This window comes from Aythya marila, assembly GCF_965140915.1.
Source record: "Aythya marila genome assembly, chromosome: 6".
Lineage (NCBI taxonomy): Eukaryota > Metazoa > Chordata > Aves > Anseriformes > Anatidae > Aythya > Aythya marila.
The window spans coordinates 19242578-19260526 of record NC_139047.1 but is presented as its reverse complement, the minus strand read 5'-3'; the positions used below and the strand labels follow the sequence as shown (position 1 = coordinate 19260526).

The window sequence follows — 17949 nt, the reverse complement described above, 5'->3', positions numbered from 1 at the left end:
ATTGGTCACTTGACAGTGGAACTCTGATATTTGGTAATGGTAATGGTGAAAAATGAAGGTGATTGCTGTTTAACTAGTAGGCACAAAGTCATCCTGTGCAGTCCTTGAAGCTGTCATACCTCAGTGGAGTGGTGAGTCTTCAAGGCTAGAAGATGTCCAGATTGAGCATTTTTGAATCTGTGCTGATGGAAGCACTTTGTAAAGTCCCATTGGGATACATGATATTGTGTGGAGGGTTTTGTCCTCAGGTCTAGTTGATTTCTAGTTATAAAGAAATAATATTCAGGCTATAGAAAATGGTATGTTATGGGAGTGAACAATTCCTGTTGTAGTTTTAAAACATAAATAACTAATGAAGAATGATGATAATGAAGCTTTGTATTTTAGCATTTCTTTTCAATGATGTTAATTAACACTCTTGTCAAGCCATAGCTTTATGAACAGTTTATTCTAGCAGAGGTCAATGTTTGTGCAGTATTGCAGTGAACTGTATCGGGAAACGAATCTTGAAAACTTGGTTGACAAAATGGAAACATGATCTGATTCCTATGTAGGTACTCCCCAGGGATGTACAGATGAGTGCTGTCAACATGAACAAGATAGCAGAATGAGCAGCTGGGAGTTGAAAGGGGAAGGATGGGACTGTCTCGTATACCGTCTGATCAGGGCATTATGCTGGCTTTTATATTAACAAATGAAACAAAAACTGTGTGGGCGGGGAAAAGAGATCCCTCATTGACTTAAGATAGGTAATTTTCTAGGGTTATACCTACCTTGTCTTTAAAATAAAAATGGCTAATAAACTATTGCTTCTATTTAGCTTGTTTAGAGTTCTGCAAGTAGAAGTGTTAGGAGATTAAAACTTAACCATTTAACCATAAATGGTCTTTTGATGTTTTGCTGTTTTCACTTAGCTTGGTAGTGGTGAAAGTTATTAAGTGCTTCCCTTGAGTAAGTGACTACAGATTGCTGTGATTAATTAAAATTGGTGGAGCTATTGCAGTAAGGCAATAAGGTTTAATGCAATCAGCAAAGATTGGACTGTTTTTTTGTAGTAGAATTGTACTGAAAACTTCATTGACTTCTCTAGGAGGTCCTTTTTAGTCTTAAAGATTTTGCGTTATGTAGTATTGGCTATGTTCATTTTTTCCCCGTGTTTCTGAAAAAAAAAATAGTGCACTAAGAGGTTAAATTTTTGTTAGTTGTGTGTCTGATTTTGCAACTGCATTATCATTATTGATAAAAATTATGACATAATTATTACACATCCCCTCCTCCAACCTTTTATGCAGATCAATCTATCATGGATGTTTTGAAGCATAAATGTTTCCTAGAAGAATTACTGTTTTGGACGATAAAATATGAATTTCCACAGAAGATGGTGACTTTCTTACTCAACATGCTGCCAGATCAAGATTATAAGGTACTTGTCTTAGTTCATTCAAATTGAAACATCATTTTCTTATATGTTTAGAGCGTTTTATGCCTTGTACAAAGCCACATATGTTTATATGTGAATACGAAGCAGTAAAATAATGCAGATCTTTTACTTTGTTTTGAGTATTCTGTTAGTCTAGAGTGTATAGTGCTTGAAGAGAGATGTGGACAAAAGACTGATAATTTTGGAGCAGCAGTATTAATTTTCATTCTTGTCTTCTGTTCTTCCTTTCTGGCTATTAGTTCACGTTTGCAAGTACAGGATTTTGTTTGTTTGTTTTACTTAGTAAATTGGATTTTTATCAGTTGGAAGACTTGGCTCAGCACTAAGTGACTCTGTAGTGTGGTACAACTGGTAAATTATTGTGGTGACTTCATTCCTGTTGCAACTGTTGTAGTAAGCATTGATTTCTCCATGAAGGCCTTTACAGTGTGAGTATACTTGCTTCAGCTATGCCCTAGGATATTCTGGCAGCTTTCCAGCTGTTTCCTTGCAGAGCTTTGCAGTTGTCCATACCAAGTGTCTCCTGGCTTGGAGTCACGGAGACGGGATGTCATCTTCCTGTTTTAAATCTTGGTGCACAGCCAGGCTTGGTTGTTTGCTCTACATGTTCCAAGACCTAGTATACATAGCAGTCAGGCTTAACATTTTGCTCTGATCACGTCATACCTTTGAGCCATGCTAAAGTTTTGGACCTTCTCAATTCCTGCTGGGAGGCAAAGATCAAGAAATCCCAAAGTCCAGGCATGAAGATTTCTTCAAGAATGCTCCTTTGTATTGGTGCAGTGCTGCGTTTGTGTCCATTGAAACCTTGTATCGGCATAAAGGATATGAAGATAACTTGCAAGAAAGCAAAGGATAAAATGTGGATCTTAAGTTACGCTCTGTGCATGTCGAGACATTATTTTGGGATTCTAGCTTAGATCCATCTTGGTCTTGGATTCAACTAACACTTGAGAAGATGTAAGGACATTTTGACTGAATATCCCTTGCCATAAAGCTTGAATTTTTCTTGTTATTTGGAGACCCTTGTGGACCCCCAGTTCTCCTGATCCTTTGCTAGTTAGTCCTGCCTGTCTATGAAAATACCCAACTGCTAGCAGCATGTGGAGGAATCTGGTAAGTATTGATACGTTTACCTTTACGATATACCAAGTAATAACTACAACTTCTTATGATCTTAGGATCACTTTTCTGGTGGCAAGAAGCCTCAGTCTTCAATGAGTTTTTCATAATCTTCCTTTGTTGTGTACTAGGAATGGAGGCTGTGGTATATTCGTTTCCTCTAGTGGTTGCAACCTTTTATCTGGAAGCAATTTGTTTTCCAGCCACCATACTGCATGTTCAGACAAAAGGATTATTTAAATGTTCCTTTTGTTTTGTTAGCAAGTTAATATTGTGTTTGATTAAACAGCAGTTAACTCAGTTTCTACATATAAACTTAATATTAGCACGAACCCTAGTTATTTCAAATCTCTTAGAATCTATGTTTATTTTAATTGCTGTGATTGTCTGAAAGGTGTTTTTCAACAGTAAACAAGGTCAGAGCAGGAAATGCCTGTAGGGATATGAACTTTCATGTGATTTCTCAGCTTTCTGCTACTTTCTCCCATTTCATCTTTAGCACGTGTACTTTGTCTTACTTTTTTTCTGTCACTGCTGTTGTTGCAACTTGTTTGATTTTTTTTTTTCCTGAGCTAACTTAGTTTATTAAACCATCAGAGTTATTTTGCAAGGTTGGTTTTCTGATAAATTGAGTGAGCTAGCCAGACAGGTAGGCACAGGGCTGGCTATCTGTACACGTTCTGAAATTGCTGAAATCTCTAATCGCTAGCATAAAGGTAGTGCAGCTGACTGACCACCATACCCTGTACAGGAGTCAGTGAAACACCAGCAATCTCTGTTTGCACAGCTTTCTTTTTAAATAAGAAAACAAACCCCTTTTAGGGTTTGAGTATTGGGAAGAGGTGTTGAAAATGGCAGGCTAAAACACTGAGTTAACTAGCTCTATGGTCTTTGCCCTACAGGATTTGTGCCTGAGGCATCCCTTCTGGCACTTTCTGACATTTGAGGCTTTGAAGATTTACAATTGAAGAGAAAGAAAGTAAAAGAGAAACTTACTGGAGCTTCCAAGCAATTAGATGTATTTTTGTATTGTCAAGGTTTCTGCAAGAAGACAAACAAAAGAAACAGAACGGACCTTCCAGGAGAAAGAAAAGAAGTGGTTGACTATAAACAGCAAACTGGTGGAAGAGTGTAAATCATGCCAGAATGGAGCCTTGCTATAATCTGGAATAAAGAAAATAAAGAAATGGAGAAATAGAAATTGTGCGTCTTCAGGCATTCCCATACTGAAGGCTGAGGAAGTCAGAGCAATAGGACTTCACCAATTTGTGGATGTGCCGTTCTTCAAATTCTGTAGAATGGTTTTTCTTTTGGAAACTAAACTTCAGCAAAACTCTCATGTGGCAGCATGGGAGATGCAAGTTCTCTAACTGAGCCAGGGGTTTGATGTTAGGCTCCTGAAAGTACTGGGATTGTTGAATAGCAGCTAAGAGGAAAGATGAGATGAAAAAAAAAGAGCTTTGTTTTTGCTATAGGCTACAAATCTAGAGGCTGTGCAAGATGATACAGAGTCAGTCAGTGAAGGTAATTAAATATGCAAAAAGCACATCTGTCTTGGGAAGCCACTACTTGCGAATGGTTGGAAGCTGAATGACTATTTGGAAAGATGAGTTATGCCATATCTGCATTTTTACTTCATTCCATATCATCCTCTTGTCTATACAGTGTTAGCCACTCAAAGACAGGATGTTAAAGTAGTTGGACTGACTTAACACACTCTTGCTATTCTAATATATAGGCTGCAGTTTACTACAGTATTTCAGTATTGTAACCTCTGGAATTGCTTTATTTTCTTTTCTTTCAAAATTGGAAGGAGCTGTGTTTGTTGAAGTTACGAATGAACGTATGGATAAAGCTTATGCCTTTTCTTTGTTGAAGTGTATTAAGGACTATGGCATTAAGCTGTGTAGATAGTGAATCTACAGTACTTTCAGAAATTCATTATAGACGTAAGGTGTAAAAAGATTTGATGTGTGCTTATTTAAATAAATCAAGCAATTGGCTTAGCAGGACCTTTTTTGCAATCAACTTGTTTTGCAAAGCACTAAATTCAAGAAAAATGTAGTTCCTACATGATGTAACCTTAGAATCCTATTTAAATGTAATACATAGTGAAGAAATAATGTGATGGAAAATGAAAACATGAAATTGTTTTGCTAAAATGCATGTTGTATTTTAGTGTTGCTGGAGTTTAATAGTAAATAATGATCATAGCATTAATATACTAACTTAAAATACCAGATTAATAGCTTAAATGTTTTGTTGTTATAAATAATGTTTGTTTTAAATTTCATTGCCAGTGATTGCAGTTGTTTTAAATTAAGGCTTGATACAAATTATATGATAGGTTGTTCTAGGTTGAAATGCCAGAATGCTGTTGTAATAACTGAGCAAGTTAGGTAGTATATTGCAAATACATTGCTAAGTGTTTGCTGCAAGAGGCTGTAGCTAAAAATAATCACCACTGTGCTAGGTGCTGTACATAGAAGACATTTTCAAATATTATACAAGTTTCCATCATTTTGGGCTAGATAAAGCAGGGTAAGTTCGGCAATGTAGTGTTGTTCCCTGCGGTAATATCCCGTTCAGTTTTATTTATTTTACATCAGTAACTTGATCTTTATTTTTAAGGATATTTGCTGTAAGAAGCCATCCTTGTGCCCAACAGCAGTGTTATATTATCATGATAGTGCTATAATAAAAAATATAGAAGTGCAGAATCTGAGACAGGTAAAAATGAAGTAGTGATTTGTGTACAGTGTAGATAACTGCCTTAGGGTGGATTTAAAATGTCTTATTTTGTGTTTATAAAAGATGAATACTTCCAGAAGGAATAGACATGGGATATTAAACTCTGAGATGAAAATTTTCAATGCTGTGCAACTTGTACTTTTTATTCCTTTTAAGCAAAGGAAGTCCAGATGGTGTTAATTCAGAAATTGAAAGTACTGAGTGAAACATGATTTCAGAACTGGCAGATGAGCACGTGTATGTGCAGTGCAGGAGGTTGGTTTACAGTGCAAGTGAAGGCTAATGGGGCAGTCCAGAAATTGTTCCAAGACTCATACGTATCAATCGATATATTTCAATAATGATCTGATTTTGGAAAAAAACAGTTGCATAGTGGATAGCAAAGGTTGTTGATGACTCAGTTATTTAGGAGAAAGCACTTAAAAAAAAAAAAAAAAAGCTTTTAATAACAATTTATTAAAAAGAAATAGAATACTCTGACAGTAGATGAAATTCAGTGTTAAAATGTCATCCTTGACAGATGAGTGAAAACGATGATTGCAAGTGATCAAGTTACTGCCATTTTATTAGTTACCACTGATCTCATTGTTTGCAGTATGTCACTTTGGGACATTACACCCTGTTTTAGGATGTTAAAGAAAAAAAAAAGATAAATTTTAGAACATTATTACTTTCACAGGTATGCTGTGACCTTACATTTCTTGTTTCAACATTTGTGTTTGTGTTTTTTTTCTCTTTGTAGTATGTATATAATGAGAAAATTGGATTTTAGGGTTACTTAATATTGGAAGTTACCCCTCTTCATAGATGTGTCTTCTCATTTGTAGTGTTTCAGGAAAAACTAGACATGGGACCATCAGTTTTCAGTTTGCCATGGTAACTTAGTGTTTCAAGGATGTACTGATAGTACTTTTGTAAGAGAGTATTTTATAATGAAAGGAATGGTGCTTGTTAACATCATTTTTTTCATAATTTTCAGATTGCTTTTACCAAAACTTTTGTTCAGCATTATGCTTTTATTATGAAAACACTGAAGAAAAGCCATGAATCAGACACTATGTCTAACAGAATTGTGCATATCAGTGTTCAGTTGTTCAGCAATGAAGAACTTGCACGCCAAGTAACAGAAGAATGTCAGCTGTTGGATATTATGGTCACAGTTCTATTATATATGATGGAAAGTTGCCTTATTAAAAGTGAATTACAAGGTAGGTTGTTTTTTTTTCTTGTTTCCATAGATAATCAATAATTTGATTCTGTAGAAAGCTTAATATCTTTTCTTTGTAAATTCAGTGCGTGTTTTCCCTCCCATCTCCAAAACGCATAGGATATAGCAATATATGGTAGAGACAGAGTCTGAGAATTTCCTAGAAAACTTCCTAGAAATTTAGATAGTTCTCAAGAATTGTATTGATTCTTTATCCTCTGTTTTGTAGGGTTTTCTTTCTTAAGAATGTTACATAATTTAGAATAGAACACTATTTTGCAGGTGCTCCATTTGTTGGTTAAAGTGGATATACGCTATGAAGCTTGTTTGGATGAGAAATTACATATGAAAACTGAGAGTTTTATTAATTTAAACAATATTTTTGCAGTGTTTCACAAACTACTTGAAGTATTTGAAATTAGTTTTCTTTTTAACCTTCATAAGGATTGGTGGTATTACGGGAGAATGATTTATATCATTTGATCATGCTTTTAGTTGACAGAGTGGCAATTTGAATTTAAATTAGTGTATATTGTATAACTTTTAATGTGAAAACAGCAGTCTTATTTCTGTCCTCCTTGTTTTACCTGTCCTTATCTGAAGATGGTGGCACAACAAATTTTATTGACCTTTTTTATGCTCTCCTGTACCTAACAGACAGCAAACCTCCCAGTCCTCTTTATTGTAGTTTGAACTCAAAAATGCTCTAGATAGGTTGAGTGTTGCTGCTAGATAAATATCATCAACTTCTGCATGAAATTTGTTCTTTTTTGTCTGAAGTACTTTGTCTCTTAGCCCACTCTACGTATAGCTTAATATGGAATGCCTTGTACTGAAATGGGAAATTCCCCATCTATCATCTAGCCATAACATTCAGCTGGACCTCAACATGGAAAACTTTTCTGGTGCCCTACATGAATTGTTTTACAGCATGCAAAAGAAAAATGTGAATATGGACTCATTCAATGCATTGTTGAATCTTTTTTTCTTATACAGTTTGTATATGAAGTGATCTTTGCTAAACTAATGCCATATTGGTGGAATTGCATTTAAAGCTATTTTCAAAGCGTTTTCTCAATTTTACTTGTTCACTATGGGATGTTGCTAGCTTTCTGGTAATGGATCAGGATTTGCATCAGGGCAGAAAGAGGGGTAGGACTGGTTAGGCAGTATCTGGAGAAACTTCATGGTAGTTAATTATATAAGCTGGAGCTAGTAATTTAAATAACAGCAGTTATATTGGTTAGAGATTTGTGAGAAAACAGTTGTCTGTGGAGCAGCTCTCCCAAGGTGTGATGTTACCTACTTCCCCAGTACCAGTGGTTTGTCTTAGCTAAGACACCATCATGGAATAAGTCTGGGTGCTTCTTAATGTGCTCACATTTCCTGCTTGCCGCTTTGTATGTGTGGGGTCAGGCAGACTGTAAATTGCAAGAAAAAATTACTTTTTGTTTCCTCTCATTCTTACTGGCCTTCTTTTGCAGTTTTGTAGGCTAGTATCTTGTGTTTAGGGATACCTTATGATGCTGGAAATAGCAAGAGGTCTGTTACAAGTCCATGCTGGTGAGATAAATTTAAAAGAATTCTGTTTGTACAGCTAGTGGAAACAAGTAGGTCATTATAGGATCTGAATGAGACAAAGCTTACAAATCCAGCCAATAAATGGAGAAAGTATGTTGAAGAGGAGTAAGGAGAACATATACCAACAATTGAATCTGCTAAGGCATGTTTAATTTGCATTTTTCACTAATGTTAATTGTCTTTTGGAGACCTGTTAAAAGTACACAGTTAATTCAGGGCATTTGTGAATGCCAAGTGATTATGGACAACCTCTGTTACTGAAACAAAGACTTGACCTGGGAGCTGTACTGATGCCAACTTGGAACGCATTAGTAACTCTTCTTACTCCTTTCCCAGTGTGAAAGGATGAGGATAAAAGTGGGTGCAGATGGTAAAACTGTCTGCCCAGGAAGACTGATGTCTCTATGCTCTTAAAGGGTTTTCCTCCAGTACTTTTCTGCTGCTGAACTTCTAATGGAAGAATTTATACCCCAAGGAAAATGTTTTGGTAATGGCTCCTTAAAAACAAGCAATCAAAACCAAAACATTTTTTTGTTTGACTGCCCTTACATAACCCTGACTCACAGAGTACTCTGAAGAAGTGACAATGCCTTGGCCAACTTAAAATAAATTTACATTTCTATCTCCTTTAGTGGGGTGAAGAATCCAGTAACACATAGCTAGCTGTTGGTTCTTTGTGAAGTACTTGTGTGGATTCAGGCAGAGATGGTTGAGATATCCTGTTCCTGGATAGGCAATGTGAGCACATGGAAGCCAGGCAGCCCAACAGCCAGACCTGGTTCCCTTCCTTTGCAGACGCACAAGGATACAGGAGCAATTAAGTAGCGTTTGATCAATTGTGGCAGAGAAGTGCTCTGTGCAGCTTCTTAAACTTCTGGCTTCCTGTTCCTTTTGGGAACTCAAACAGATAGGAGTGAGTTGAAGAATTTTGAGCTCTGTGTTGCTGTGTAACAATAAAGTATCTGTTCATAGCTGCATACAACACAAGCAGCATATTTTTCAGGATGAAATCTGATTCATTTTTTCTAACCGTACTATGTTCTTGGGAAGTAAAATTTGTCAAGATCAAAATATGATATTATTAAGTTAGAAGACTTCTGTTGAAATAATGGAGGTAAGAACGTTTTTTTGTTGTTGTTTTTGTTTTCTTTCTTGGTACCAGTAAATCAATAAAATGAAACAACTTGGAGTAAAAGGAAAAAAGTATGTTCTTCAATAGTAAAGGAGAGGAAAAAAGTTGCTTACATATATAGCAGGGGGAACTGGTCCAGGTACACATGCTTCATTGGCCAGAGTTTGGAATCTCTTAACAGCAGTGTCTTTTTGCTTTGGCTATGCTGTACTGCTTGTGGCCCTTCTGCCTGCATGAAGGGTAACTGCAAGGGTCCTTTGGTGCATCTGAACTGGACATGAGCCATCCCCAAGGCTCACCATCAGATGCAAGATTTTAATTCTGTTGGCTTGAATTAGGATAATACCTGGCAAGGGGTGCTGGAAGGTTATATCCCGTGCATCATGAATCCAGGACCAATCCTGTTTCCTTACTGTTCTTTCTGGAGGTCCTTCTTATGAAAATCAGTCAGATTTATGTGAGAGATGTAGAACAGAAGATGTACTTCTGTGATTCAGGGGAAGAGACTTCTCCCTTCTGCCCTAATTTCTTCTCTCTTCCTTTTGGGAACTTGCTCCTGTCTTAGTCTTGAAAAACTGCATAAACCCTCTTTCTGTCCCAGATTCAAAGTAGAAATCTTTCTCCTCAGACTCAAGAGTTTGTGTAGGTTTTGGTCACCAGATTCCCATTTACGTGCTGTAAGGTAGCTTGATTACTGGAAGCATGTCAAGTTCAAAATTGGTTTCACATGCTCATAGAAGAAATTGTTTGGTCTTTTTGTGCATCTTGACAATATTTAGAAAGGCATACCTGTGGTTTTACTAATGCATCTGTTAGCCTATCGCCTGAGTATCAGCACTACTTCCACGAGGGCACAAACTGTCAGTTCTGCTTCTGTTAGAAGCCAGTTGGAAAGATTTCTTAAAACAATAAATTTGGCATGGTGTTTTCTTCAGAGAGGAGAGGAGAAGACAAAGCTTCTGTCAGGTGGCTGTTGATGAGTGAGCACAGAGGGAAGAGAAATTTGCCCACCCTGTTGCATAGAGCTAGGGACAAAGGCCAGACATGCTGGAGATCAAGTTTCTTTGCTTGGCTGGACTCTGATTTGAAGAAGGCTTTGATCTATGCTAAATGCTTCCAAACAAGCAAGTGACAGATTCTCATGTCACTGGGGTGAGGGTGAATATTAGGAGTTTTGGTGCAGCTACAGTTCAAATGACATTTTAAAGGTTATGGTCTTGTTCAAAGTATGGGCATCTCCTACTAGAGTGACACCTATGTTGATGAGTCCATAGATCCAGAAACCACCTTGAGTACCACGGTCTAAATAACACCTTTCTGCAGTGTGTGTGTGTGACCACAAGATGACAATAAATCCTAATTGTTATTTTTGTGTTATCCCGTAACTTTATTTTAAAATTGTAAAACAGAAAAGTGTATATCGTTCCCTCTTTTTTAATCTAGATGAAGAAAATAGTTTACATGTTGTGGTGAATTGTGGGGAAGCACTACTGAAGAATAATACTTACTGGCCTCTTGTTAGTGATTTTATAAACATACTTTCACACCAAAGCGTGGCAAAGAAGTTTTTGGAAGATCATGGTCTTCTGGTAACATGGATGAATTTTGTGTCATTCTTTCAAGGTATGCAACTTCTAAAATCTGTACAGATACAAGGATGTTAAGACAGCTTAATGTTCACAGTAGCAAAATCCTTATACTGTTACGTGTAAATGTTTCACTAATATTCTTTAAGTATGTTTTTCTGGAAGGGAACAATATATTCTAGGGAACAGGTAGTTTTTCTAAGAATAAAAGATCTAATGGATGAACTGACTAAAGAGCTGTTGCATCATACTTGAGTGAGATTCATGGTACCACAATTGTTAGGTTGAACCTACAGTGCAAGTCATAACTTACAATTGAAGTTTTACTGGTATAATTCTAAATTTAAATATTGAGTAAAATCACCTGATAACCTTGGATCTTTTTCTGTGTTTGCTGTGAAGATGCATGTTTTTATTATGATAGAGTATTTTATATGTAGTATACATTTATCATGAACTTTTCATTAGTAAATGTGCCTAGAAAGAGGTGCATATATATTCCATCCAGAAGTTCAGTGACTAACAAGGGTTAGGGCTGCTGTCTATGTTAAAATTGCCAGACAAGCAAGGGCTGCAGTTGCTAGCCAATCTATAGCTGTTGCTCTTTTTTGATCTACTTCTGTTCAAACTGCTTATTCCAGTAGTTTTGTATAACACTGAAAATACTGCATTCCATTTTGACCTAGTTGGATATTTTGTTTTATAACTCTGCTTATCTATTTGAAGGTATGAATTTAAATAAACGAGAATTAAATGAGCACGTGGAGTTTGAGTCACAGACGTACTATGCTGCCTTTGCTGCTGAGCTGGAAGCCTGTGCCCAGCCAATGTGGGGTCTTCTGTCACATTGCAAAGTTAGGGTAAGACTAACATTTCTGTCATTAGTCATGTTTTATTCACGACATATTTGAGTTTTCAAATCTGAAAGTCCTGTCTGTTTTGTATTTGAAAAGATTTTTCTGGCTGTCTTTGTCCAATGAATATATAATATTGTGATCGACCCATGTTCTCTATAGAATCAGTAGAGGATTCATGCTTGTACCTAATTTATTATTTCCAGAACTGGGACCACAAGTTTGGGTAAGGATTAGGGCGAACTGACTGTACATATGGAATAACGTCTAATCTGATGAAGAACTTGATAAAGATATCTGACCCATTCTGCCTCCCTTCAGTGGGAAGGGAGAGAAATAAGTTATCCCTAAAGGGATTATAATATTGATTGTGTATACATATAGAAGGTTCCTTATGATGGGGGGTGGAGTAATTGTTTTTGTATTGTTTTACTAACAACACGAGGTAAAAGGTTATGACATCTGTTCATCTCCTAACTAGAGCAAAGAGTTTTTACTATTTTCTAGACTCGAAGTTATTAAAAAAAAAAAAATGGTGAAAATGTAATCCATCTGGTTATAGGAATACTTTATATGTGCGGAAAACACACACCTTCTTATTGAGAATTTGTGGTTCTTTTTATTAAATAATAATCTAACTTCAAAGATAAGTGTTTAAGATTTGTAATGTCTATGAGACAGTAATACCTGAGTTGAACTGTGCAGTGAAAAAATGTGCATGAGCACACCATCCATCTTATTAAACAGTTTAGATTAGGCAGTTGCAAAAGCCCTTCTGTGATATAAATTATATTGATATAGTATGAATATACCAAAATGTCTGTCAAACACTGAATTACAACTGCTGTTTTTTTTTTATTTTTTTTTTTTTTTAAGCTTTGGGCCAGGGGGGCTTATTTGTTTTTGTTTAAGACCTATCACTGTTTGCGTGAGAAGGGTGTAATAGCTATCCTCAGAGTGTGAGGCAGGTCTGGAGTCTGTGTTTAGGGAGAAAGGCAGATAAACCGAGAAGTCCGTAAGAAATGAGGGTTTCTAAGTTCCTCTGATGGCAGAGCAGTTGGGTTTACATCCCTTTCCTCCTTTTGTTCTTGTGTGCCACTGCTTCACTCCTGGAGGGCAATGCGCACATCTAGACTTGAAATACATTATTTAATCTGAAAAATATTTTTGTATTAAGGCATTGTTATAAAGTTATACTTCATTATATAATCATAACAAGGCTTTCTTATTGTTAAAATCTGTGTAGTAGTGTTTTGTCCTTATGTTTCACGTGCATTATGTTAGCACAAGTCTGTAAAGACGTTGCAGTGGATGAAACTTACAGGATATTAGCAATTCGTTTAGATTGCATGGAAAGACTTTTTTGATGCTTGCATTTTGATTATTTTTGAAAAAAATACAGAAATTAAAACTGAACAAACCTGCAGGCGATAAGAACAGCTGATAATTCTGAAGGTGCCTTATTTCTCACCGTTAAAATGCTCAGCATCTAGCGTAGCATCGAAACTAACTGAATACTTACCAGTTTCTGTATGATGGGGGCATAAACAGTAATGTAAAAGTATTCTTGAAATAATCCTGTGCACTCATAATAGGAAAACAGACACTGACACAGTATTGGCTGCTATAGTACAGTGGTTTCTCTTACTGCAGGAAACACAAGAATACACAAGGAATGTTGTCAGATACTGCCTTGAAGCACTTCAGGACTGGTTTGATGCTATCAATTTTGTAGATGAGGTATGTATCAATGGATTTAAGCAAGGCACTGTAGAACTCTCGTTAAACTTCAAGGGTTTTCCAGCCATGGAGAACACTTCAAATGCTTCTCCAGCCCCAATTAAACCATTATTTGAAGTATTGATTGAAAAGGGATTGCCTTACTGAAATCATATTTCGTAGTTAATAGTTGCAGTGTGATCTAGGCTTCTGTATATCTGGAGTCTTAATGATTTAAATTTGCTGGTGCAGACTTAATCTGTGTAAGTCTTCACAGAAATGTTGCTGTATTACTTTTCTGCTGAATGTTGTGACAAGACGGAAGTTCCCTTCGATATAGTAATGGGGAGGCAGCTTTGCTACCTTAGCAAGGATACTCTTTCAGTCAATTCAGGGTGTTGTTACCTACTGGGGGCTTAGTAAGAGACTATCTGTGGGAGTCTGAATAAGGGACATTTCTGAATTCTTAGAAAAGGCAGGGGAATTAATTAATATACTAGGTTAGTGGAAAGTAAATCCACATGCAAGATACTGTTCTTGGTGATTGTGACAAAGACACATAGAGGTGTGTGTCTTTTTTCGTTTTATATGTGTTAAAATATCTATATTTTACTTTCAGCCAGCTCCGAACCAGGTTACTTTTCATTTGCCACTGCATCGTTACTTTGCAATGTTTTTAAGTAAGGTAAGCACGTGTTTTTAGTTGCACAGAAGATGGAAAATCCCTGTTGAGTGTGATTATTCAGTACAATCTGTACTTGCTTTTGTTTCTAGGCTGTCAAGTGCCAAGAACTAGATCTGGATACTATCTTGCCGGATCAGGAGATGCTGATGAAACTAATGATTCACCCGCTACAGATTCAGGTACGGGCAGGCTTCTGTCTTTGATGCAGATGTAGAGATGCACAATAAAAAATAAATAATAATAATAAAACGAACAAGCAAAAAAACCCACTTCTGTTTGATTATTTTAGCCCTGGTAACTTGAATATATTTAGAAGTATTTAATATGGGGGAATATTAATTGTAAAATATCAAAATAATGATAATTGACAATATAATAAATAGACTATACTGAGTTGGATGAACTTTTTTTCACCTTCTGTTTCCAAAATCAAATGTAGTATTAGTTAACAATGCAATTTAGAGAAGTGTGATGACAATATTCACTAGATCACTTCCAGAAAGGATATCAGGATAACCAAATTTGAATACAGGAGTTTGTTCATGGAGTCGTTATTAATGGAGTGCAAGTTGAAAAGAAAACTCAATCTGAAAATTCAATACGGATTCAAGAGTGGATGCTGCTGCTGCTGCATTATTCTTATTTATAAAATTTTATTTTATGTAAATGATACTGAGTAGTATTTGTAGTCACTACTTTTATACCTAACTTCTTTTTAACCATTGATAACACCATGTTTGGAGTCCTTTTTAAGATTTGGGGGAATGCAGTTGTTGGGGGAAGGGAAGGGAAGGGAGAGGGGGAAAAAAAATCACTGCATTGGCTTTGATCACTTTCATTGTCTGAAATAAATTCTTGTATTGAGATGTGGTATCTGTTTCATAGACTTGCACTAATTCCTTTTCATCCCTGACTCACTGTGAGAAGTAAATTATTATTCAATTATAGTATACATGTATGAGTATGTATAATAATACACTGATCTGCTAACATTGGATTATACAGTTGTATTTTCAATTTTTGTATATGTATTTTTTATTTTTCCTGAACAGGCAAGCCTTTCTGAAATTCATAGCAACATGTGGGTTAGAAATGGCCTACAAATTAAAGGACAGGCAATGACTTACGTGCAGTCTCATTTCTGCAATTCAATGATTGATCCTGACATTTATCTGCTGCAAGTAAGTTTTCTGAGAAGCTAAGCCAGTGTTTGTTTGAAAACAAACTACTAAACAAAGTTAATTCATTCTCTTTCCACAGGTCTGTGCCTCTAGGCTTGACCCAGATTATTTTATTTCATCAGTTTTTGAAAGGTAGGATTAAAAGATTGTTCTTGGTCAGTGTTTTCCTAGCTGTTGACTAATTAATGCCATGTGAAAGAAAAGGTGCATATCTGATAGTCTTCAGTGGAACAACTTTGCCTAGCCAAAACTAATACATAAATAAGGACTTCGGATAAAGAGCTATCTCACATCCTCAACTTTATACATGATTGGCTTTTGTTTTACAGTAGTGAAACCCAAGATATTTTGTTTACTTATCTTCAGAGTGTGAGGTAGTGTTTGTGCATTGTGGGTGAGTGTGGGTTTTTTGTTTGTTTGTTTGTTTGTTTGTTTTTTTCCTTTCACAAGTTCATATGTAAGCTTTCAGAATATGCTAACTGGAAGTAGAAAATAGAACTGCAATTGTAAGAGCCACAGAAAGGATGCCTGCTTTCCTGGCTATAGAATAAAGTCAGGGTTTAAAAACATTAATTGGTATTAACTCTCATATCTTCATAAATACAAAGTGTTTTCATGTGGAGTAAATAGCACATTCCACAGTTCTGTAAAAATGTGAAATTAAGCGAGTTTTCATATCTGTTTGCATATTTCTGCATTACATGCATTTTGTTTTATATTAATTTAGAGCTGATTTAGATGGTGCCTTGAGTTAATCAGTACATTTAACGTTAGTATTTTGATGTTGGAGAACAATGTTTCTGACTTTGCTCTTTGCTATGTAGATTTAAGGTGGTAGATCTGTTAACAATGGCATCACAGCATCAAAATACAGTTCTTGATTCAGAGCATGAAAGGTCCATGTTGGAAGGAGCATTAACGTTTTTGGTCCTTCTGTTAAGTCTTCGTTTACATTTAGGTAAGAACCACTGCTGTAGGGATACTTCTATGTAAATAATGTGGCTGTGCGTTTTCAAGTCTCCCAACCTTTAGTTGCTACAATAAAGCTGATTAGCCAAATATTACTGAAGAGTGTTCAATACACAGTTTCATTCTCACCAGTTACTGAGTTTTAATCCCTTATGAATTAGAAATGGACAGAATATGTGGAGAAGGAGAAAAATGGCTTTAATGAAATTAAGTGATTTTGTTGTGATTGCAAAAAAATTTGTTATTTTTTTCAGAATGACAAGCAGTTTCAGTTTGTACTTCTTTCTTCTGTTTGAGGTTGTGTCCCTTTCACAACCTTTGAGCACAGCTCCCTGTGTGCAGCCCCTTCCCATTTTTTGCCGTATTTTTATAGCACTATATTAATACTTAATGTTTGTATCAACTGTAACTTGTATTGATGACAAATGCTTACTGATTGTGTGTTTTTAAGTCATGGTGTTTTAATGTCTTTTTTTTTTTTTTTTTTTTTTTTTACTTTATTCTAGGAATGACAGATGATGAGATCCTCAGAGCAGAGATGGTAGCTCAACTCTGTATGAATGACAGGACGCACAGTTCATTATTGGATCTCATATCCTTGGAATATATTAACTAATACAGGTGAAAGAAGACAAGTACTGGAGAGTAGTGGGATTTGGGAGCTTCAACATCATGTTTTTAGCTTATGTAATTATAACAAGTTTTGTAAAGATGTGTTTGCATATAAGTATTGTCAGCAAAAGCGTTTGTTCCAGCTTTGGTCTTTTGTACAGAATATGCAAGACTTTGTAATAGTTTTAAATAGTTTTTGATATAAAATATTGAACTGGTATTTTTATTATTGTTGTTGTTGTTTTAACACTACAAAAGTCAGGTGAAAAGCAAAAAGTCTGTTTTCCAATAACATTGTAGAAAGTGTAACCAAGTGTCACGTTTATCTGTTTTTAACCTTTAATTATTGTTATTGATATCCCATTATAAAAAGAAGCCACTTATATTAGCTATTGCTTTTTATATCAAAATGCTGCTTTGAAATTAAAGTGAAATGTATCTGTTTTGGGGGAAAGTGTCTGGCCTGAACAAGAACAAACTCTAGATCTTTCTGCACAGTAATAATCCCAGAACAGTTCCGTACAAATAGACAGGTTTTACTGCTGTAAATGTACTAAGCTGCATAGGCAAATTAAATACTTAGCAGCGATTGCCCAGCGGCTTGCAATCCAGTGGTGGGCATTAGGCAAAAATACTAGGTATTATAAAGGTAGGAAAGGAGGAGTCTGAGAGTTAGAAATACAGAATATGGATTCTGAATTATTACAATAAGGTCCTAGCAACTCAGGATATATCATATGCAATTTTATCTTTGTTTATTATATTTTCAAAAACAGTTTCCATTTAAATTATTTTCATTATGTCTTCTGTGATGTTCCCAATACTGCATTTTCCCATTCTTGATTATTTTTCCTAAGAGATTCACCAAAGTATGTAAAATAAGTAAACCTGTTGTATGAGCAGTCACTTATCACTAAGCAGAAGTTCACTTATTTGCAATTGCTGCTTGTGATTTATGGTATTGTCAGAAGGCTGATTAAGTATTACTACCAAAAATGAGAAGTAGCCAGTCGCAGATGGAGAATTGCATGGCGTGTGTGGATACCAAACTGTTTACTTGCTTGTTCTGCACCTAGCTGTAAATGCAAAGTAGTCTTGGTATTAAGAGA

At 35.8% G+C, this 17949-nt stretch overlaps 1 protein-coding gene and 1 long non-coding RNA gene across 12 annotated transcripts in view; both read left to right on the top strand.

The window, feature by feature from the left end:
• Nucleotides 1-17949, top strand: part of UBR3 (ubiquitin protein ligase E3 component n-recognin 3) — a 104153-nt gene that overhangs the window by 22461 nt on the left and 63743 nt on the right. For all 11 annotated transcript variants that reach the window (XR_014317834.1, XM_082763891.1, XM_082763888.1 and 8 more), the window contains 11 exons: nt 1293-1423; nt 6294-6522; nt 10678-10857; nt 11547-11680; nt 13328-13414; nt 14013-14078; nt 14168-14257; nt 15131-15259; nt 15339-15391; nt 16084-16217; nt 16735-16822. Coding sequence is in view for 10 of the 11 variants with exons in the window: in XM_082763891.1 (XP_082620017.1) it covers nt 1293-1423; nt 6294-6522; nt 10678-10857; nt 11547-11680; nt 13328-13414; nt 14013-14078; nt 14168-14257; nt 15131-15259; nt 15339-15391; nt 16084-16217; nt 16735-16822 (1321 nt within the window). In the remaining variant the exon portion in view is untranslated. The remainder of the gene's footprint in view (nt 1-1292; nt 1424-6293; nt 6523-10677; nt 10858-11546; nt 11681-13327; nt 13415-14012; nt 14079-14167; nt 14258-15130; nt 15260-15338; nt 15392-16083; nt 16218-16734; nt 16823-17949) is intronic.
• On the top strand, nt 1441-3870 carry LOC309879739. The gene is made up of 2 exons (XR_014317835.1): nt 1441-2557; nt 3466-3870. It is a non-coding gene; the product is annotated as an uncharacterized lncRNA (long non-coding RNA).